At 44.0% G+C, this 23116-nt stretch overlaps 1 protein-coding gene across 2 annotated transcripts in view; it reads right to left on the bottom strand.

Annotated features, from left to right (window-relative positions):
- The window catches only part of lef1 (lymphoid enhancer-binding factor 1), a 53717-nt gene that overhangs the window by 29530 nt on the left and 1071 nt on the right, over window positions 1–23116 (bottom strand). For both annotated transcript variants that reach the window (XM_019861821.1, XM_019861822.1), the window contains exons 2-4: window positions 21125–21371; window positions 19058–19115; window positions 15731–15855 (exon numbers count right to left, since the gene is read on the bottom strand). In XM_019861821.1, coding sequence (XP_019717380.1) covers window positions 15731–15855; window positions 19058–19115; window positions 21125–21371 — 430 coding nt within the window. The remainder of the gene's footprint in view (window positions 1–15730; window positions 15856–19057; window positions 19116–21124; window positions 21372–23116) is intronic.

Raw genomic sequence — 23116 nt, 5'->3', positions numbered from 1 at the left:
AAGATCGGCGGCTCAGGGAGCACGTCGTCTTCACGGGTGAATCACAAAGGGATCAGACGTACCATGCGGGGGTTGCGTCTGTTGGGGCAGGTCACGCAGTGCCCTTCAGGTGCCTGACCTTGCCACCCCCCGAAAGTCACAGAGCAAAAAAATACGTCTTTTCACCTGAAGGCACACTCACTGAGCCTCAAATGACTCATTTCACTCCTGTTACTGTTAAGTTCTGATATAACTTGGTCTTTTTATATCTCATTCACTTTCCTTTTTTGTGTCGTTTTTGTGATCATGATAATAAGACGAAGTTGAAGGTGCATTGCTAAGCAGTATTCACGATGGCGGATCACTTGGCACACTTTTGGACTTATTCACATGATGGACTGGAACAATACCGTCAAGCCCACTCTTTGGGTGTGTTTTAGGGGATTAGGTGGTAAAGACGTCCAACATCTGCCTTTCAGCCTGGTATTAGCCCTTATTCAGACCATACACTTTCAGGGTCCCTACTAGCATGTGAATTAAAAAAAAAAAAAAAAAAAAGTCTATTCAGATCCGACCCCCCTCACCCCCTCACAGCCTAACAAACGGCTTTTCTGCTTCTCCACCAACCTCAACAAGCTCTTCAAGGAGTTCAGCTGAACACGTGAGGACCCTGCCCCTTGTCAATTCGCTTTGCGATAGGTTTTTGTTATCTGCGCGCGAGCTTCAATGCAAACAAAACAATGAGCGTGTATGACGCGGTGGAGGACAACGTCTGCTTATCCCCCCCGCTGTCCTGATAGTTGTAAAGAGATGCTAATTTCGGATTTTGGGAGCACAAAACAAAGTCCTTCAGCCCGGTCGTATGGCGTAGTAAGGCTGCTGCACCTGATGTCATTGATACAAAACGTGCCGTGCGCACCTGCATCCTTGTCAGTGGCAAAACCACATCAATACTAAAACTAGGACCAAAAAAAAACACAACCAAAATGTTTTTGTTTTTTTTTTGCACTGAAAATTACATCATAGTGCCTAAGGGCTCAGCTTGTGAATGTCACATGATCAGACCTAGAAAACTGGCAAGCCATGACGGTGCCTGAGCCCTTGGGCACTGTGACGTCGTTTTCATTCAAGTACAAGCCAAAATGGCCACCCCCCTGAGATGGATAAATTGGATGGATTTTTCTGCTTAATTTGTATCCCACATGTGCAATATTAATCCGAATACCCTGTTTAGTCTCGTGGAGACGCATAAAACATGTTGTCAGGAACATTTTTGACTTGACTCTTCCTTTCTGCCCAGTGTCAAAGGCTTGTTCTCAATTATGTTCTGGGGCTGCTGTGCTCTATCAGGCACCGGACAAAAAAAATAATTCTGATGGGCTACGAAAACACAGCCATGCCTGATTGCCATGACTTCATTTTCAATCCATTTTTATGTATTATTGTGTCACATTCAACTGGGTTTCAGTGACCACTATGGCTTTTCGTTTCCCAGTTTGGTAACATGCCTGCTCCGTCAAAGCCAAGGATACCTTGCAGGCAATTTGGCATTGTTTTGTGGGTTAACTTTTAAAGTAGCCGATTGGCTGTTTGTAATGATGGAGGCTGTCAGCGGGGCGCAGCATTCGCATACATTTCAACAGCTTTCATCTCAGGTACAGATGAGGGGTGGATTGATCTGCTGGGTTTGATGCGTTGTTTGATGACGGTCAGCTCAAAGTGAAGGGCGCCTGTGTGATGCCTCGCCATCGCGGGACATAAAAAGCTTCACCTGCCTCCCCCCTTCCCTGAGCCAAGTTTATGACCCCCGGTGGGTTTGAAGACTCCCCGCTGAGACGGATGTCGTTTTCCCTTGATGCCACATAAATACATTCAGCGGCTCACCTTTATATATTTTTTTTTCAAGCCACGGCCCGCTTCCTCTTTGGCTTTGTTTCAACTCAGGCCCTGATCATAATAGGACAGTATAGCTAATTTATTTAATGCGCGGATCCCGCGAGGAAAGCGAGTGCCTTCCATCAGCCAGAGAGAGCGAGAGAGCAGCTCGATGATCAAAAGAAACACGGAGCGCTAGGCGAGCTCGTCAGAGGAACTAATATATTCTTGCTAGATATCTAAGTGGGTTTCATCATCCTGCATCAAGTGACTGCTGAGGGGGAAAAAAAAGAAAAACAAGGTCTTGTTCTCATGCCGGTGACATCAGCGAGCACAGAGGGGGAGCAGAAAAAGATCAGTTATTTCCAACAAACGCAACTCAAGTGTGTGAATGGTGAGAAACGAGCATTCGCTCTAATGCTCGGGTGCCAAAAACATCATCTTACTCATTTTTATTTCTGTTTATTGTGTTAATGTTATTCAAGCCCAACCCAAAGTTGTGTTTTTCTGCAATTTCATCACAGAAAACGAACAATGAGGCAATGATGTCATGGCATGGCCTCAAAGCCATACATCCAATCGAGGTCTCCGATTTGAATCGAAGGCGCATGACGTCACAACGTCGTAAATGTAACAGATGTAAAATTATATGAAGCAATATTGAGCAGGCTGAATCGTTATTAGCAGTGGTGGAAGCTAACAGCTAACAGCTGATCCCCTGCCAGCATAATGTACAGTAACAGCCAAGCTAAAGATTTAGGGCTCTTTTGTTGTAAACAAACGCATTTGTACTTGGCGTCAAAACTGGTACATCTTTACTTTTGTGCCGGGGCAAGTCTAGTTTACTGTGTTTGAGAATTTGGCAGACTGTGCTGTGTCTTTCTGGACGTTCCGGTGGACTGAGGGTGTTTTCTATTCCATTGGTTGGGAAACAACACTCCTATAATGGTGCAAAAGCCCATTTCTAGCAGCGCACGTCTATGAAAATACAAAAATCAAACCCTCCACCCATGCGCACAGTTAGACTGCACTTTGCGATTGGCTTTCGCGAAAATAGGGCCTGAAGAGTCCTTTCCGATATTTTGCAACCTTTAAAAAAATGTCAGTATCTTCAGTACAAGTCATTGAGTAAAATATGACATAGCACCAGTGTCCTTGCACTTTGTGTACATTTTTTAAATCAATTAATCTGTCAGTTCTTTATTTTTAAGGATGGTAATGTGAAATTAGTTTGAAATGATGTAAAAGTGTTTCAGGTTAATAATTTGGGGCATAACCAGCATTTAAACTATGAATATATGGTCGACAATGTCATGCGCAAGACAACCATTTTGAGCATCGAAAGCAATGACAATGGTGTCTCCTTCCAATGTGTTGCAGTGTTTTCAGTCATTAAGTGACACAACACTGCAGTGTGAGAAGACACAATGGAGATGCGAAACAATCAAAGCTGCTTCGCTTTCCCCTCCAACTTGTCTACCCCCACCCCTCCCCTCCCACCGCACTCCAGCCATAGTAAATTGGGTGCCTAAGGCAGGAAACTTGGCCAAGCTTGCATTTGGGATCCGACTGCGTTGGGGCATGAGGGATAGAGATATGACAGTGGAGGACAGAGAGGGGCATGTGGGGGGCGGGGGGTGTGCAAGGCAGTGAAAGGTTGCAGTCGGTGGTGGTGAGCATTGGTTGGGGAACAGGCCCGCAAATATGTGACATCATGCAACATTTCGGAATCTTTAGTGAGCCACAGCGCACATTTTACATGACAAAAATCTCACGGCACGTCACCAAGAAGGGGAAGGTGGTTGGGTCTGGGAAGGCTTGAAGAGGATACACAAGTTAACTGCAACGTCTAACATCTCGGGTAAGAGCATTTCACTGTCCGGCCTGTCACTCTACGTCTATGTCATCGATAGATGAACAAAGAAACGTCATTTGTAGTCAATATTATCAGCAGACCATTTCCTGTGGCACACTTAAACTGCAAAACACACACAGACATATCTATCTATCTATCTAGCTAGCTAGCTAGCTAACCAGCTAGCAAGCCAGCTAGCCATTTTTTGCGGTAATTTAAATTGGAAAAACTTTAAAACATAAATAACTGACATCTATAGCGACGTTGTTAGCGCAACAGAAGAAGCAATTTGTTTTTACTGAATCTATATCTTTAAGGTTGGGGTTCAATAAAAGGGACAGCCGTTCTGTAAACTCTTATTTGTTGTGAGATGGAGGAAAATTTTCACAGCAGCAAAACTCAACAAAGGCATCGCTGAATTTAAAATTTCATCAAAGTTTATTGACTTGAAATTTTGAGTTCACACAACTTATTTATTTATTTTTTTTTACAGTGTGATGATCTTTTACACACACATATGGTGATTGGGAATGAGTGACATAATGCACATGGGGTTACAACACAAAAGGCAACACGTTTCATGAGCGCGCAGCGTGGCCTCGCTCCCGCGCCATAAACGTGGCTTCATCTGCAAGTGTAATCGCTCGTATTGTGGTGCCATTTTCTGCTGCGCTGGATGACAGCTTCCCCCCACCGAACCCCACCTCTCCCCTCAAGTGTCTGTTCCTGGTGTCTCCCAACACTGCCAAACCCTGGTGCGTCTCCCAGATTACAGGTTACAGGAGTCACTAATCCAGGCCCGGGTAGAATTACATGCTATATAGGGACAAAGCACTTCAAATGGAGACTGGTATGCCGTTTAGATTGATTTTAGCATGTCTGTGTAAGAACACAGACAAAGAAAAATAAGCGAAGCATGGAAATCATACCGCTAGCATGTACACAATCTTGAGCCCACGTTCCATAAATGAATGTTACAAAGGAGTTCCATTATTCAACACAAATAAAACACCTTCTCATAGGGCTTTATCAGTAGTGTTAGCTAGCATACTAGCTTAAATACAGTACGACATACGTGGGCTAAAGAAGTACACTCAACCCCAGCATACTCGTAGTTCGACACCTGCGGATTTTCATATTTGTAGATTCCCTACGGGCTGGGGAGGGGTTGGTTGATTGGTCCAAAATTCAATTTTTTGAAGAACTGTTTTTGTATTTATGCAACGATATTTAATTTTTTTCCCCCTCAATGCATTTCTTTGGGCGTCCATGATACAGGTGTTTTCATTACTTGCAGGCCGGCTTGGTATGACTGCGCACGTGGTGCGTTCAAGTACCACTGATAAAACAGGACTTGAAAATCACAGGTGTAAAATTGCCATCAATGATTTCAAGCTAAAAAGAACAACAACGACATAGTGCCAAAGTCATACTTTTATGACTTTGGCTTGGGTACCAAAACAGCAAATAGGTAAGTTTTTAAGCAAATAACAACGTAGCATTTGACTGTAATTGCCTCGGAACCATGATGGATTTCAGCCTCGGAAAGGGGGGGGGGGATGATACTAACGCCCCCCCCCTTTGCTAAAGAACCCCCCCCCCTCCCTCCGCTGCCTCTCCGGCATTCGCTCGCGCAGCCAAGACTCTCCATCTAGTAGGAGGCAGGAGGCTTTGAAGAGATCAAAGCCAAGGCCGGGAGCAGTTGCGCGCCCTGGGAATACGGGAGAGAGGCTTTCTGCTCCTCAGCCCTATTTTCTAGCGTCATGTCGGATTGCAGCTGTATTGCATTTCGCCAGTTTTCTTAATGCTCTTGGTTTTGACTTTGACATCGGTGCCCCCCTCCCCCCACCACCATCGTGGTTGCTTCAAAAACAAGGAGAGGAAGAGGAGGAGGTGAAAGGAAAAAAGTGAGCAAGGAAGAAAGCGGCAAGAAGCATGGTTGGGGTGGGGTGGGGTGTGGGGGTGGGGGGGTTTGTGATCTGCCGAATGATTCCTATTTTCGCAACTCTATAATTGGCCGGTTCAAAAAAGGGGAGGAGGGGGCGACATTTGTTTTCAATTGCGCTGCCGATATGAAAGGAGCGACAAACTTTTTATGGGGTTCCCGAAAAATTGAAGACAGGCTTCTTGTCTTTGTTTCCCCCGCACAGTCAAAGGGCAGCTTTTTTTTTTCTTACGGGCGAGACCACACAAAGTGAAGCGACAGCAGAGAGAACTCGCCTCTTTTGTAACTCCCACAGCGTTGTGTGGTATGGCCTCTCTACCGCGTGTGCCCTTTGCCCAGCTGTTAAAAGCAGGGATTCACCAACTGTGATGCATTCTATTGTTCTTTTTTTTCATACAAAATAGACATATGATATATCATTCCATTTTGAGCTAATATTTATGCTACCCAAAATGCACTTCGGCCTGTTGTCAAATCATAATAACGCAACAACGTAAAAGTGACTCGGTCCTTCAAATTCACAGGGCGGCTTTTCATGGGCGAGAGTAAGGCCGAACCATATTGCAATTTAATAGGCAATTATTTTTCCAAGGTCCCCCCCCCGTGTATTTTTTTTAAGCAAATGCAAGCAACCAGTGAAGCTGTATTACAATAAACAATATCAGATTTAACACGTATATATTTTGGTTCTTATAGATTAGCCTAATGCTAAAATACCGGCAAATGAACCATGAATGAATTTGAAAGACGGTTGATCCACTTTGAGTTAGAATTGCGAATTGACCAAATAAACTCTTTTAAGCGGTGCAGCTTTTGCCATTTGACGAATTGTTCCGCCCTATGTCGGACTTGCGATGTTGTCAAATCCCAACTGTTCGAGGCGGCCTACAACAGCTGATCTTACCCCCCCCGGCCCCTCCCCTTACTGTTAGCGTTAACTGCCTTTTGCCTCTCTGTTTGTTTGTGCGCACACACTGTTTGCAAAGCGTCTTTGAGCATTGAGAAAAGCGCCATACAAATCCACCCATCCATCCATTTCTCTGTTTCACTTATCCTCGCTAGGATTGCGGCGGTGCAGGAGCCTGTTCCAGCTGACTTTGGGAGTTTGGCAGGTAACACTGTGAACGGGTCGCTTCGATTTTTTTGTTTTCTCATCTATTTTTATGATTACATTTAGTCATTATAACTACCATTAAAACTGAAACGAATAACTTATGCTAACCAAAATACGCCCTGTATCCACGAAAGAGGGGATTCCCAAACTCGAGAGATCGCAGAAGCAAGACGATTACACTTCGGCTGAAAAACAAACTGAAATTTATGGTACCCAGAAAACCACTTTGGCCTGTCATTTAAAAATAAATAAATAAATAAATAAAATAAACTGAAAGCTAACCACATAAAACACAAAATGGATCTTGGTTCCTGATGCTTGGGCTAATTTCGATTTTCTTGGGATCAATCAAGTGCGGGGAGGTTCTCCATTTACGACAGATAGGACATTTTGAGGTTACCGACGGTTCATGATATATTACTTTCTTAGCATCTTAAGGACGTTTTTTTTTTTTCTTAAATTCAATCGCTTCATGTCTATGACTTGGAAGTGTTTGGACAAAAAAAATGTTAGCAACATGTCTATGACTTGGAAGTGTTTGGACAAAAAAAAAAATGTTAGCAAAAATAAAAAATAAAAAATTAAATGTCAGTTACATAAAGTGAACTTTGGCCTGTTGTCAGTCTATCCCATCTATGATGCAAAATTGATTACCCGTAGCAAATGACGATAATTTTGTCACATTGCTGAATGTGCTCATGATGAGAGGCAATGGTTGTATTCAAGGGTGTGTTGATATTTAGCTCAAAAAAAAAAAAAAAAAAGCTAAAGCCTTCCTTTCAATGAACAGCTTGCCTCATGAACCCCCCCCCCCCCTTCATCCTTCCTCTTTGTACTGTAACTATGCAGGTCTACTTTACCAACCTCCTACACTGGGGACCATTAATATTTCAGCGCTGTCAGATACATGCATGCACCCACAGCAGAAAGAAATAATGAGCTTCTGAAGAAATATGAAACAGCAAAGAAGAGGAGGAGGAGGAGGAGGAGAGCGCTGACCATCTCGCTTCACGCCACAGAGCGGCTATTGATCATAGCGCTCGCTTCTTCGCCTGGCGAACAAAGTGGGCTCTGTTGATGCGTCGGCCAATCCTGGACACAGCCCGCGGCGTTTGCACCCATGTTTCACTCCTGTGGTCTCATTGTAAAGGAACCCCACCCCCACCCCCAAAAAAGTGTGGCCCACCATGTGGCAGCTATTCATCTTTTTACTCACTTGATTGGCGGTATGAGGGAATGTTGTGCTTAAATGCTTGCCGCGAAGCTTAACCCGATTCAAAACTTTTGATGCATGCTAGTGTCGCGGTTGCAATGGCTAACTTCAGCGCAGCTAACGTGGCACGTTCTAATTCATTGTCCCGCAGATTACAATTGATGAGTCCCGTTTTTTTATTGCTTGTTTTTTTCCTGTGTCGGTGTTCCGTATGAAATGGAATCAACACCCAATGGGGAGACAAAGTCCACCCGTAAATGTTTTGCTTCGGCGCTAGTACCAGAGCAGTAACAGTAGCAGTTGGGTAAGAGTATTTCTTCAGCCCGTATCTCACTGAACGGCCACAAAACAGTTTATTTTGTTGCGAGGAAATGTTGCACATGTTTTAACATGTCTTTTGCATGCAAAAAAAAACAACATTCGCTATGTGCGCAGGCTTTAATGTTGTCGCACCTACACCCAATCTAGGACACAGTTGACGCGGCGGACTTATCAAAGTTGTAGAAGAGTTAGGACAAAACCTGTGTGTGTGTGTGTGTGTGTGTGTGTGTCTGTGTGTGTGTCTGTGTGTGTGTGTGTGTGTGTGTGTGTGTGTGTGGGTGTTTGTGTGGGTGTGTGTGTGTGTGTGTGTGTGTGTGTGTGTGTGTGAGAGACACAGCTATCGTTAAGCTTCGGATGTAGCATCAGAGCTAGCACATACTGAATGTGGAAGGGCCTTCAGCAGTTACAGTAAAATCCTGTGACGAACACGTAGCCATGTAAAATACACCCCCGCCGCCCCACCCCCATCCAAAATGAGCATCCAAAAGCATTTTTTTTTTCTTGTAATTGTGGATAAAATGGTCGCCCGATTTGCCAGTATGCCATATCATCGGGGTGAATAATACGAATGACTCAAGATTCAAAACATCCCATTTTCGTGTAAATGCTTTGAAATCCAGGCTCAAGGCTCCAGACTTTTCCCATACATATGATTAAAGTCTTTCAAAGTATTTTTAAAATCCTGCTTTTGAAAAACTTTTTTTTGCGCTGTATGAAATTTTAGCAAGGGGTATATTTAAAGTTTTTTTTTTCCATATTGCTTTTAGGTACAGTATCCTTACAGTATCGGCGCAAGCATATTTGGATCACGCGTTGATGCCCGTCTGTCTCAACCGAATAAAGCATCAACACGGAATGGGGGGGGGGGGTTCCAAAGGTAGTATCAGTGCAGTATAAGAGGTACAGGGTATCCCATAATTCTTTGTCGCTTTTCCACTATAACCACATCGACACGGAACGCGGTACAAAGCAGACCTGGCAATTTTCCATCATCCGAGGCAGGATCAAAGTTGGAACAGATGTGGGAAGCCGACTGCGTGTAAGGATATGTCGCGGCGACGGCGCATGGCTGTTCAGTATTATCATCACCGACAGAGAATGGAGGTACAAATTCGCCTCGGCTATTACCCGACTTCAGAGGTAGTATCGGAGCCGTAACAGAGGCAGGACATGACTCTGTTTCTGATTAGGAAGTCGGCACCGGAGCCTCGAAAAACAGAACAGGGGAATTAGTGACGAACTTGGCGAGGCCTCTCGACTGACCCTGGAGGATCAGCTCCAGGCCGCATGTGCCGAGTGAAGCCCCATGAGCAGGTGTGGCCCGACTGACCTGCTGGCCGACTGACTGACTCCAGGCGAGCGCCAAGCACCCGATTTGGTTAAGCCGCATACAATTCCGAAACACAACCACAAACTCGGTTCATCACAGCAGAGACAATGAACGAAACTTACACTTTTTTGGTTGGGATTTCGTTGCGGGCCGTCCAATTTCCAAGCCGCAGCCGCAAGTTTCTTGATTTAAATATTGACCACTTCTGCCATTTGAGCGCAGTTCGGTCGCAGAATCAATCGCTAATGTTCATACGCAAAAAATACGTTCTCAAAAATATTCCCATATTCATCTGAATCCATCAAAACTTTTCATGGCTTCCCCGCCCGGCTCCTCTACAAGATATTTTCGAAATATAACAATCAAATGTCCTTAAAACGAAATTCTATAAAACACGGACCTGCGCCAACAACCCAAAATTGGAGAAGCACCAAATTGTCTCCACTTTCTGATCAAATCGATGCATTTTCCCGACAAATGAATACACGTCAGGAAACAAAAATTAAAAATAGCAATTCCGTTGTCGCCTTTGCCCGATATCCCACAAATGAGCTGCCACTTTCAAGCTCTCGAGGTGTGAATTGCTTGAGTAAGTACAAGAAAGACAAATTAAATTTGGAAACACTCATTTCAAGTCTTGTGATGCAGAATACCGTGTACATCTTCACACAATTACACGAAGTTCACCTTCACTTCCATCTCAAACTGTCTTTCAAACGTTACCATCCTATCGCCTATAGTGCCCCCTGTTGGCCTGGAGGCTGAACTATGAATCCGGAAGCACCCGGAAATAAATCCCCCTCTCGTTACAGTATATCGCCAGCGCTCAACTTCTGTTTCTCATCTAAAAAAAAAAAAAAAAAAAGACGCTCACAGTACGTCCGAACGCCGAGCACCATTTCACCGCATGAAAGGCGCAGATAAGGTGATTGCAACCACATGGCGTCATTACAGCCGTACATATGGAGCGGGTGTGGAGTGGAAGCCCGGGCGTTAATGGCGCTGTTTAGAAAAAAAAAAAAAAAAAGAGCCGAGCTATGGCGGCACTACAAAGCCTTTGAAAAGGGCCAAGTGTTTCTCGTGTGTGAGGTCCCCTTGGCCCAACGCACATCTTTACGCCGCTCAGTAAAAGCTGCACTGCAGATGACATCAATGTCACCGCGACTCGCTTGCTTTATTGAGATCATCCAGCCGGAGAATTACTGAGCGCTTACGATCACGTGCGATCCAGCTGCTTCTCCAAGCATACCGAAGACCTTTGGAAGCTGCCCTCTCCAGTAAGGGCTCCTCAGCCTCTTGGAGTTCCGGGACCCCCTTAAAAGGGAGACATTTTTCCAGGGGTGCCTTCATATTCCCCATGACAATCATCTACCATGTCTACATTTACATTCTCAAGACTTATTTTCAACGATACGACATGACTGAAGTAGACAGTTTGAAAAGTGGAAGCAGAATTTTCCACGATAAAACTTCTTTCAGACTGCGCTGATCTACAAACTAGTTTTTTTGGGCCCACGGACGTGTTACTGGTGGGTCGAGGACCGTTGCTCTTAAGTCCATCCAGCGTGTACATGGATGCTTGTTGGTAAAGGCAGTGTTCTCAATATCCCGATAACGGGGATCCTCCACAGTAGCGCTGAGGGCATGAGCCGAAGACACCCGAGCGGTCCGACCAAATCCGGTTAGGTAAGCCCGGGTTAGTGATTCCACGCTGCGAGACATTGCCTGGCTAGATCCGTCACATTCCCGCGACATCAAAAGGAAATATGAGGGCACTGTAACACCCGTGCCCCCCGCCCTCTCCCCCAACCCAAAGCCCCCCATCTTCCTTGCCACAAGGCAATTGAGCATTCACAGGACGAAAGACTCCACGGCTTTGGAAAGAGAGGGAGAGAGAGTACCCTCAGGCCACCGTTTGGTCGGTTTGCCACCGGACGGTTTGGTCCAGTCAACGTTGATCTGACTTTGTGGACAGGGTGGCGATCGGGTGACAAAATACCAGCGTGACACTGCAGGACTGGCCGATAACACCCCCCCAATTAGGAATAGCGGTATCACACAGGGGGCCCAGCGGTGGTCCAGTGGTTAGCACATCGACCGAACAGTACAGAGGTATCGGGTTCGAGTCCGCGTGGCTTTTCTCCGGGTACTCCGGTTTCCTCCCGCATTCCAAAACCTTGTGTGGCAGGCTGACTAGACACTCTAAATTGTCCCTAGGTGTGAGTGTGAGCGCGGATAGTTGTTCATCTCTGTGTGCCCTGCGATTGGCTGGTAACTGGCTCAGGGTGTCCCCCGCCTACTTCCCAAAGACGGCTGGGATAGGCTCCAGCACGCCCCTCGACCTTTGTGATCGGAAAATTGATGGATAGAAGGCTGTGACCCTAAAATTACCATCAAGATGTGAAACAACAACAACAACAACATAGCAAAGAGACTGTTCTCTCCGAGAGGAAAATGGTCTGAACGGCAACGTCGACCCGCAACGCCGCTGCAACACTCAGTGACTCGACCCTTTCTCCTCCTAAAGCTGCTCCAGCACAGATGGAGATCACCTGCACGTCAAGCGAAGACGCACACTTCCGCTCTCTCTTTCTTTCTTTCTTTCTTTTTTTTTTTTTCTTCAAAAATTAAACATGTGCATGTGGTTTTTGTGCGGCAGAGCCAGGACATGACGGCGGCAGACTATTCCTGGAATAGATCCATTCCACGGTCTTTATTTAGAATCCGTCATTTCGAAATCCCAATTTAGAGTTTAGGCGACTCCGAAAAACATCCTCTTCAAAGCCGCCAACACGCCAGATTCCCTCCCTATGCCCGTCATGACATCCTGAAGGTTTGGCAGGTTGAATATGACTCAAACGGTACACACGTCATCTGTGAAGGCATGCCAAAAAAAAAAAAAAAATGCTAATACAAATCACCTGTTCAGGAGTCTGTTTTGCACAGAAACGTGGGTGTGTAGACAGTGCGGCGAGTTGACACTTTGCTGTGTTTGTTTCGGATTTCATCGAGCCAATTTATATTCATCACGGGGAATTATTTTCTTCATCAAAGCGGTGGCAAGACTTCACTGTGAATCATGTTGACTTCAAATTCAGATTTGCTGAATCAAGAAATCGCTTAAATAGAAAGTGGAAGAAAACCCAAGACAAACGTTGATCAAGTGAGGTACGTCATATGATGACGATGATGATGAAAATCGTCATGAGAAGTGTTATTGTGATTATGAGAAACAATTTGACCGAAAGATTTTCCCAGCTGAACAACGAAGGACAAGCCGAATCTCCATAGCTGAATCCCAATCAAAGCCAATTCGATCACGAGGAAGACCGCTCTCTAGTTGTCTATGTACGCTAGCGTTTGTTTTGGTTTTTTTTTGCAGAGAAGACGACTTAACGTGTGTAAAAAGAAAAAAAAAAAAAGAAAGAAACCCACATAAAAAAAATCTGCTGACAATCAGCGGCTCCCGACAGCTCTGTCATGGCTGGACGGCATGTGTGCAGGAATGTCATGGTGAATAGAAATCAATCCAAAACGACTGTGACGGGGGGGTTGGTGGAGGGGGGGGGTAGGACGATGGAGGGGAATGAAAAGAAAGACGGAGCCTTTGATGTGAGTGAAAACTGATCCCAGGCCCGCAGATATACTGCGGCGACCGCGGCGGCTGCGACGCTGCCATCGGCTGAGACAAAGGCGGTAAAAATGACTACTGTTTTATTCAAGACGGATCCGAGAGAGGAATATTCGGGGGAGAAAAGGAACTGTAAAAAACGAGACATAAAAAAAAAAAAGAAAAAGAAATTGGCAGCGAGTATGCCCCGGCTGGGCCTCGTATATTACGTCTGCTGGGAAAGGTAATTTCCTTTGGTGACTCTCAAGCAGACTTCCTCAAGCGCTTCCATGTGATTGGACACATGTGGATGGAGCGTTTTTTTTTTTTGTTTGTTTGTTTTTTTTTACAGTTCAGAGAAGTTTTTTTTTTTTTATTTGTTTTTATTTTTTACAGTTCAGAGAATGGGATTGTCAAATGAATTGCGTTTTGAAGCAATCAAGTCAAAATTGAGTGCACCGCTTAACTGCTACCACTAGAGGCGCTGTTGATTCATACCACTCCTTTGGCGTCTGAAGATCAAGAAAATGACGTCAACTTGAGGTAGGGTAAACATAATCGCCCAGAAAAGGTACGAAGCATGCCCTTCGGCAAATAGCGAAAACACATAACTGACACTCAAATTATATTTAGAATTGCCTCTATTAATACTTCAAACGGTAAATATATCTCAAACTATGATCTCAAAACACATTTCATATTTTAAACTCATCTTACAAAATGTTCCTTGAAGACGCTCGATAATTTCCACTAACAACCCAGGCTGAACTTCACTCCTCGCTGACACACAAAACTAGTTTTGCAGTAGAGATGGGATTTTTTTTTTTTTTGTGACCTTTATCTAAAAAAAATAATTAAAATCTGCATTTATTGTGGTAACATTACAAATATTACAATAAATGATAAAACGGCAAGAATAGTATCAAAAAAAACATATAGAGAGAGACAACGTAGCAGCCAGCATCATCGTAATACGGGGACCACCTGCAATTTCTTCTGATTTTACTAAGTGTGTGTCACCGTTACACACAGCAGCAACGATTAGCCTCCGGATGAGTTCAAAATTATCAAATGTCAAATCATGCCAAGAATGAAGACACAAGTAACTTCAAAGAAACACAGACATCCAATTCATTGTGTCATATTGCACTATAACGTGCCAAACGCCAGTGGCAATGCTTCCAGTCGTCCCGGGTGGTATACGGAGACACGCGTGGACATAACAGCATTAGTGTGGACAGCTGCGAGGGGACACAGGAAGCCGCCAGTGACGGATCTGCAGCTGGCCTGATATTTAGGCCATTACACGGGGAGGACGGTGAGGGGCTGGAGGGGAGGTGGGGTTGACGCAGGTCCTGGACCACACGACTTCCTCAACTGCAGCACAGACCGGCCTCTGTCATACTGTTGCCAATGATCACACAGTTGTCATATTTAAATTTCAGACTCTTCATACCTCTTGAGGGAAACCTCAACTCTTTCAATTGCTTTTTTTTTTTTTTTTTTGAATGAGCAGCCTCAAAAAGCTTGTCTCTTGCCTCTTTTTATGATTTAGAGTGAGTCCAAATGGAGTGCGGCACTTGCCACTGATTCACTCCCTTCTAGTGAGAAGGCTGTAGAAGAAGAGCTAGCTAAGGCTTAAAGCCACACAGACCTCGGCAATCTGCTCGAAACAGAAGTTCAGAACATTCCGAGAGAGATTAAGCCATCCCTCCACCCTGGTGCAAAGCATTTACCCAGTACAGTATACGCATACTGGTCAAGTTAGCATACAGGCTAGCTAATTGCTCTTGGCTAAAATGAATATATTCCATCACAATGCTTACTGCTTTTTACACCAGTAAAACCATTCAAGAAAGTGTTATCTGTCTTTGTCCTAGTAATTTTTGTTTCACTAATGTCATGAATTTATTTTCGCATTTTTATAACAGCTACCGTTGTTCAATTCTGACATATAGTATGACGATGATGGCGACAGTTCGGCCCCGGAACCACATTTTACAACAAATACCACCTCAAAAATACTCGGCTCTCCGAGTACCACCATCATGACCAACATTTGACCCTTTCATGCACCCTGTAACCTGACAACATGATAAGCTGTCCACTGCAGTAACCGCTGTGCCTCAAAGGGTTAAATGCAGTAGCTTCGTAAGCCTTCCTGTTTTGGTCCTAAAAAGTGTATTTATTTTTTCCAAGACATTGTAACATTACGTGCAGTTTGAAAATTAATTCTGAGCTTGCAAAAACAAACAAAAAAAAAAGCTAATTCAGTTAAAAAAAAAAAGACAAAAGACAAAAAATGTACGTAAAAGTTAAATACAACTGAACTGCAGGTGTATTGGACTGAATTAAAAAAAAGCACATCTAATGAAGTGATTTTTTTCCACCTACCACTACAGGGAGCCTACCAAAATAAAATCCCCATGATATTCAAATTTATTAAGAGGCACCTGCATGCAGAGTCCGCATTTCAGTTGGTACTGACCGTTCTGGGCATGGGAGGCGAGAGGGAGCCATTGGTCATGTAGGAGTCGTTCATGTTGCCCATCATGATGTAGCTGGGGTAGCTTGAGTATCCGTGGCCTTTGCTGTACAGGTCCTGATGTTTCACTGATTCAAAAAAAAAAAAAATAATAAATAAATTAATTAATGAGCAGCCTTGTCATGTCACATTAAACAAACACTGTTCCTGTGCTCAAACAGAAGTCTCAGATATCTGTACTGAGTCCGCTACATTCACAAAATAATTATAATTTTTTTGACTGAGACATATTTTCTCTGCAGCATTTTTGTGAATGGTGACGTTTCTCGATATTGTGCTTTATTCTGTGGAAGCAATATGAGCATGACCAAAATTCTAACGACTGTACTTGCTTTTTTTTTTTTTAAGTAACAATAAATCTTTGCTTCTATTTGGAGCCGTCATGTGACTGGTCGCTCGTGGTTACATTGGATTGGCGAGGAGTTGTGTGACAAAATTCTTGCTAACCAACCAAAACATGGCCCCAACACATTTTGGACAAAACTATTGTGACAAGTACGATTTATCCCAAAAGTTATGAAGTCAATGCATCGTCTCTCGACCCACCTCTGTCAATAAATCACACTGACGAATAATATCGCTTTCACCCACCAGCCCATTTCTTTCCCCGGCCTTTTGTCCGCGGCCTCACAATGGACTCCGACTAAATTGTATTATGTGCGGGGGAACAATGGAGCCCCTCTGTGCCAATTAGCACCAATTAGAAGAACATACAGAGTGTGTCAAAACAGGAGACGCCCCAACTGTTCCTCGATGACCCGACAACAAGAATAGGAGGAGGAGGAGGAGGCGGCGCTTGATTCAAGAGGACTCAATTCAGCGCCACTCGCCACTCAACTGTGTAATAAAGCCAAGGGGCGGGCGTGGGGGCACTGGGGGAGTGTGTTTGTGGTATTTAGCCCGACGGCAACATGGATCTTGTTGTGAAGAAAACCAGTGTTTGGTTTGAGAGAAGGAATGGGGTTAGCGGAGAGGAGGGGGGCAAGGGTGGGGGCATGAAAGGGGAACAAAGGGGAGGCACACTCCGCCTCAAAGGCCCCAGCGATGACCCGCCAAGCGGAGGTCACGCCACAATAGGCCCGCGAGGTCCCCGAGTGGCGCCCCCGCGTGTGACCCCGACGGGGCGTTTATTGCGACCAACGCGTGACGGGTACCAGCTGGGTTGATCTAAATTTGAAGACGGGACCGTCCAATCAAAAAATGTTCACATCTGATGATAGATTGAGAAGAGAATGACTTGAAAATGTAACGCAGGGAAGTCGTGGTTAGTATGTCAGCCTCGCAGTGCAGCAGTTCTGGGTTCAGACCTGAGCTTCGGCCTTCTGGTCTGTAGTTTTGCACAGAAAGGCAACAAGTGGATTTGGCTTTTTATCATGGCACACGGTGTATTTATTTCTACGTTACTTTTTACTCTTTTTGTTTTCATTTTAAACATATGTGTACGTTCTACTCCTGGTTTGAGATCAGGTCTGGAAAAAAACCCACGGAGGACACGGAGGACCCGGCAGTAAGACATTTCCGATCTATGGCCATGTCTCGGCAGCCATGTTGTGTACTTTGTTTTAAATCATCTTTTGAAAGCTTGCGAAAGATTTTTTAATTTTTTTATTATTTTGTTGACTCCAAGACTGATTCGATGTGAACCACCAACTTCTGGCATTCAAAAATTCTCCATCTAACTAGGAAAATAACAGATAGCTTTCATGTTTCATTTATCATTAGCTAAATTAGCATTTTTGTTAGCTTCCAACACGAGCAAGGTTGGGGTAACATGATAGCATTCGTCAAGCAAGCGCGAGCTAGCTCTTAAACATCATGTAGCATGCTCAAAGATTTCTTTTCTTCTTCTCTGTATGAGAACTCTGAAAGTTCATAAAAGAGGAAAACTATTTTGTGTGCGGGGATCATTTTTTTAGCTTAGCATTTTTGTCCTGGCTCCTCAGTGTAACATGGCTGACTCTTCTCAGTACAACCACTCTCTAAGTTCATAAAAGAGGGAAACTATTTTAAGGGCAAAGAAGCTTGTCAGAGGTTGGCGGTTCAAATTCAGGTTCTGGCCTTCCTGTGTGGAAGTAAAATTACGATGCCTGTACTTTTGTGTGTGTGGTGGTGGTGGAGCGGGGGAGACAGTAAAAACCAAAATTTTTCTCAAGATTGCAAAAGACTGAGTTTTCATTCATGTTGAGGCCCTTATAGTGCTCTGTAGCAATAGCGTAGCATCTCTGTCCTGGCTGGGTTCCTCATTACCTAAATCGCTGGTAACAATATACAGTAGCTAACTTCTTTTTTCAATAGAATAACAGTTAATGATCATTATGATGGTTATTATTAATATTCCTGTCATGGCGGCTCAGTACAGCGCTATGAAACTTTTTGCCTCAAAGTTAGCTGAGTTTAGCTTGACTGCGACGTGATTCTCCTCACTGGCACACAAAGCGATATGAGGCGGTCACGGCGTAATAACTACGCAATGTATGGTTGTTTTAGTTTGACAGTGGTTAACTTATTTTTACACTTGTATCCACTACTTCCTCGCTTTCTTTGCAATAACTCATCAAAAGAGTTTAGAGTTTGATTTGGTTGTTGTTTGAAGCAGCTTTTAGGACACATTGAAATGCAAGAATCTGTATGGAAAAAAAATCATAATAATGTCCTTGAGACATTTTTCGTGCATCGTATTACAAAAGACACGTCCATCTCATTCCGTGTCAATCAGTGAGACTGGTAGTGAGGGCTAACTTTCTTTTTTTAATTTAACTTTGTAGGTGTGCAACTGAGTGAGTTTTGAGGGGCTTATGCTGGGTACCACAAAATTACACAAATTTTCACCAGGACACACACGCTTGCAAAAACTTTGTGTGTTTAGACCCTCCTAAAGAGACGATTCATTTGATGGGGAAAAAATGACACTGTAAGTAAAACTGCAAGCAGCGTTGAACCGAAATGGTCAATCCACAATTCACTGCTGGAGATTTTTTTTTTTCATCCTGGTATGACAGATATATCCACCTAAATTTGGGTCCAATGGATAAACTGTTTTTTTTTTGGTTGTTTGTTTGTTTTACTTTGCGGCTGAGTGAGTTTTGAGAGTTCTAATGATCGACTACGGGGACTAGTGTTTTGAAATAGCTCAAAACTGAAGATGGAACAACATGTATTCTTTCTGGAAAGGCCTTGGAAGCAGAGTGACTGCTGTTTCGAAGCATTCAAAAAAACATGTCTCCCATTCCTGGCACAAGAAGGAGCAAGGAATCTTTTTGCGTCACTCACCATCGTCAGGATGCTCTCTGTGCTTTTCGTGATATGAGTCTTGGGACTGTCTTGCCGCCTGAGTGAAAAAACAAGCCAGAAAAAAAAAAAAAGAGGGGAGAAATTGAATGGCGGTGAATTGATTGGGAGGGCCTTCGGATGCCGTTCGACACGCAGAGCTGCTGATGTGGTCAGAAGACCGCAGAATAACACGGCCTGGAGTGAATGTGATTCTTTATCGTTTGGTTTTTGTTTGCTTGTCAACAAGGTGCGCCCCCCCCCCCACACACACACACACACACACACACACACACATCAGCGTCTCTCCCACTTAATTAAGGCGGCATGGCCTTGAGGGGCTTTTACAAATTAACTTGTTTTCCTATGAGCTCACTCATTTTCATTCCAGACGGCAATCATACGTCAATTGAGGCTGTCATCATTTTTTTTTTTTTTTTTTTTTTACAAATTGAATTTTTGTTTTTTACAAAAAAAAAAAGCATTTCAAACACCCAGTTTTTGTCTGGGTTGATGAGAACACTGAATACACCCTCGCACTTACACACACACACACACACACACACACACACACACACACACACACACAAACACGCGCGCCCGCGCGCGCACCCACATCATCAGGATGGCTTCCAGCTGTGCAAGACGGAACTTCTCGTGCATCCTAATTAAGATTCACTTCACGTCAGCCTCGTGTCTCTGAACATTTCGCAGTCTCAGGCCAGACAGGGGTCCCCAAATTTCATTAACACGGCGGTTAACGACACAACATTCCAATAACATCCTCACTTTTTAGTTCTACCACTACCTGTGTGTGTGTGTGTGTGTGTGTGTGTGTGCGTGTGTGCGCGCAAGGAAGATTGATGCCTTGTGATGGTTAGCAAACAAGATGAGCAAAAATCCAAGTTTGATAATATTCTGAAAAGAAATGTAGCAAATATTCAGAAAAAAAACGCCATATCTAAAAAAAAATTGCTAAATATCTCGAGCAAATTTTGAATATGTTGAATGCACACTATAAATATTGCATTTTTTTTTTACTTGGAGGGGAAAAATATGCATCAAACATTTATTAGAAATGTTTAAATATTTAGGAAATATTTCACATTCAATTAATAGTGTACTTTATTTAAAATTCAAATGAGGAAAAATATGTCATTTATGGAGAAGAAAATACTCCAAATATTATTTACAACAATTAAAATGTTTGTTCAACATACCGCAGATCTTTGCAAATATTACAAATCATCATTATTATTATTATTATTTTAATCATCTTCTTCAATCCAACTGGCGCAGCACCTTCCCCAGATTCAACGACGAGGCGTTCTTGCAATAAGATTGCGCGTCCAAGATTTACATCTGCTCATTCTGCATCGTAAAATTTGGTTTGACATTTGTCATGACGTCACCTCCCGTAGCGATGCTTGCCTTTTACGAGTTTGTTGCAAAATGCAAATGTTCAAATATTCAAAAAGGAATCCTTTTTTTTTTTTTTTTTTTTTTGTTAATGACACCCTCCAAATGAATGCTTCGGCTTGATATGATTGTCATCATGATTGACATCAATATGACAAGCTATTTTTTGTCCAATCAACGGCATTTCAACCCCCTTATTAACCGACTCCTAGCAAGGCCTTTATACATCGAGACAATTTATTGGTCATTTTCTAAATTAAAACAAAAACAAAAGACATGCTTTCAACAAAATAAATTGCATAATGCAGGGGTGGATAACTTACGGCCCGTGGGCCACAAATCAGCCCTGAGAGAGCATTTCATCCGGTCCGCTGTGCAAAATGCAACCCTTGAGCAACTGTGACTCATCAAAAAAAAAAAAAAAGTCAAAAAAGAAAACCCCACGCATTTATACAACTATACAACACACAATGATATAAAATGATTGTGAATTTACGAATGGGCCCTGGAACACAATGTGCATCTTTTTCGGAGCCGGTCTTATTTTTTCCAATTCAAGCCAGGTGAAGGGATGATTTTTGTATGAATGAAACAGAGGTGGAGGCCTCACGTTTTTTTGTTTTTTGTTTTTGGGCTGACCAAGTGACTCACATCGTGGCTGTTACTGTTGGGGCTTCCCTCAGACTCGTTGACCAGCGAGGACTTGATGTCGGCCAGGTCTCCCTCCTCCTCCGAGTGGCTGAGCTCGGCGAAGATCTGCTCCTTGTGAGGCTCCCCCTCGTCCTTGAACGGGATCATTTCGTCCGTGGCGCACAGCTCCGGGTCCCCGCCGCCGCCGCCTGACAACTGAGGCATGTCGTCTCGCCTCTTTTCGCACCCACAATCCTGTCCCCACCTTCTAAAAAAAAAAAAAAACACCAAAAAAGTGCTACAAAAAAAAGGGTATAGGAACTCCCGGTGGGAAAGAGACAAGTTGCTGACCCCCTGCAGAGGGGAAACAAAACACAAAATCACACCAAGGTCCGCAAATCACCACGTTTCACTCAAGGATGATTTATCCACGCATAAATGGGGGGGGTTGAAAAAAAAGTACATGTGATAGTCCCTTTATGGATCCCGGTGGAGAAGTCAAAAAAGTGTGCGGATGTGCGCATCCACGGTCCTTCAAATTGGAACGAAAGGCAAAAGAAAGGTGATGTTAAAACCAAAACACACACTCACACACACACATACACACGCACTCCGTGGAGAAGACTTTGCCGGCGCTCCTGCAGCGTTTCCACGGTGAAATGTAACCGGTGTGTGTGAGCGTGTGTTGGTAATGGAGCTTCTCCCTCCTCCTTTTTCCTCCTCCTCCTCCTCCTCCGCTCCAGTCAGCACTGATTGACACTCCCACTTTACTTCTCCCAAACAAATGGGCCGAGCACACAAGCCCACGCGTGGACCGAGTGCTCAAAACAAGCACGCGTGGTGTGCGGAGGGGGCGGGGGGCCCATTTTTACAGTATTAGGGGACATTCCTGGAAAGACCTGCGAGGCCGGTAAGAAAGTTGAGCCACTGAGAACTAGAGCGGGTTAACGCATTTTGGTCATTTTGCAGGAGGGATTGAAAGCTTTACGGCTGCGAGAAATGCGGGTTGATTTATTGACACAGCGAGGACTTCTGGATATTTGTTTTGAGAGAAATTTTCCTCGGATAATGAATGGCCTTCGGCGAGTTAAATTAGTTGGAATTGAAGATTTACACCCAAAACTGCTGGGTCAAGAGGAACCCAAATTGTGTGAAAGGGCGAACCCAACACTGAGTCCAAAAGGGAGCAAGCCAATGTTGGGTTACTTAACCCATTTAATCCCACCGGTCACATTTGTGAAGGACAACAATGATTTAATTTACAGGGCTCTAGAAATTTTTATTACTGATTACTTAAAAGGGCTACCAATGACCAATTTTGACTTTTAAATGTCTGGGAAAAATTGGGGTTGAAACGGGTTAAACTCAGTGCAGTGGGTTGCGGATTTGGCCCAGCACTTTGGGTCAAGATTTGGACCCGACAAAAGGTAACAGCGACTGACTGTACTTGTTTGAAGTCATTTGGACTGCTTCATTCAAATGAGAGTTTCCCAAACATAGTGACAGGGGAGGCCAATATGAGTTTTTGGGTTTAACCATTTGCCATATAAATGCCACAAGAATGTGCTAGGTACACCCTTAAAAATGCCAGGTCAGAAATCGGACTGACCCACTAACTTGGGTCAATTGGATCAAACCATTTGGATTGTTCTATACAAAAAAAAAAAAAAAAGCTGGGTCAAATTGACCCAAGTTAGCAGGTCAGACCAACTTGTGACCTTAAGGGTGTCGATGTGACTGTCAATATTAGCCCTGCTCGGACAATAATTCAAAAATTCTCATCCAAAGTCTGTATTTCGCCACGTAAATGGTTGCACGTGTCACAAAATGCACCACGGTAACGATACATATTTCGTGCTCATCAATTTTCTCCATGCTGCAGTGTTTGAGGCATGCATGAGAATCCCAGTCGGTCTGAGCCGGCTCAACTTTATAAAGTGCAGCACGGGGAGGAAGGGGGTGAGAGGATGGAGGGAGAGGGGTGAGAAGGAAGAGGGTGGGAGTGTGGGAAGG

Source organism: Hippocampus comes, unplaced genomic scaffold (assembly GCF_001891065.2).
Source record: "Hippocampus comes isolate QL1 unplaced genomic scaffold, H_comes_QL1_v1.1 scaffold7, whole genome shotgun sequence".
NCBI lineage: Eukaryota > Metazoa > Chordata > Actinopteri > Syngnathiformes > Syngnathidae > Hippocampus > Hippocampus comes.
This window is presented reverse-complemented; position numbering and strand designations above follow the sequence as displayed.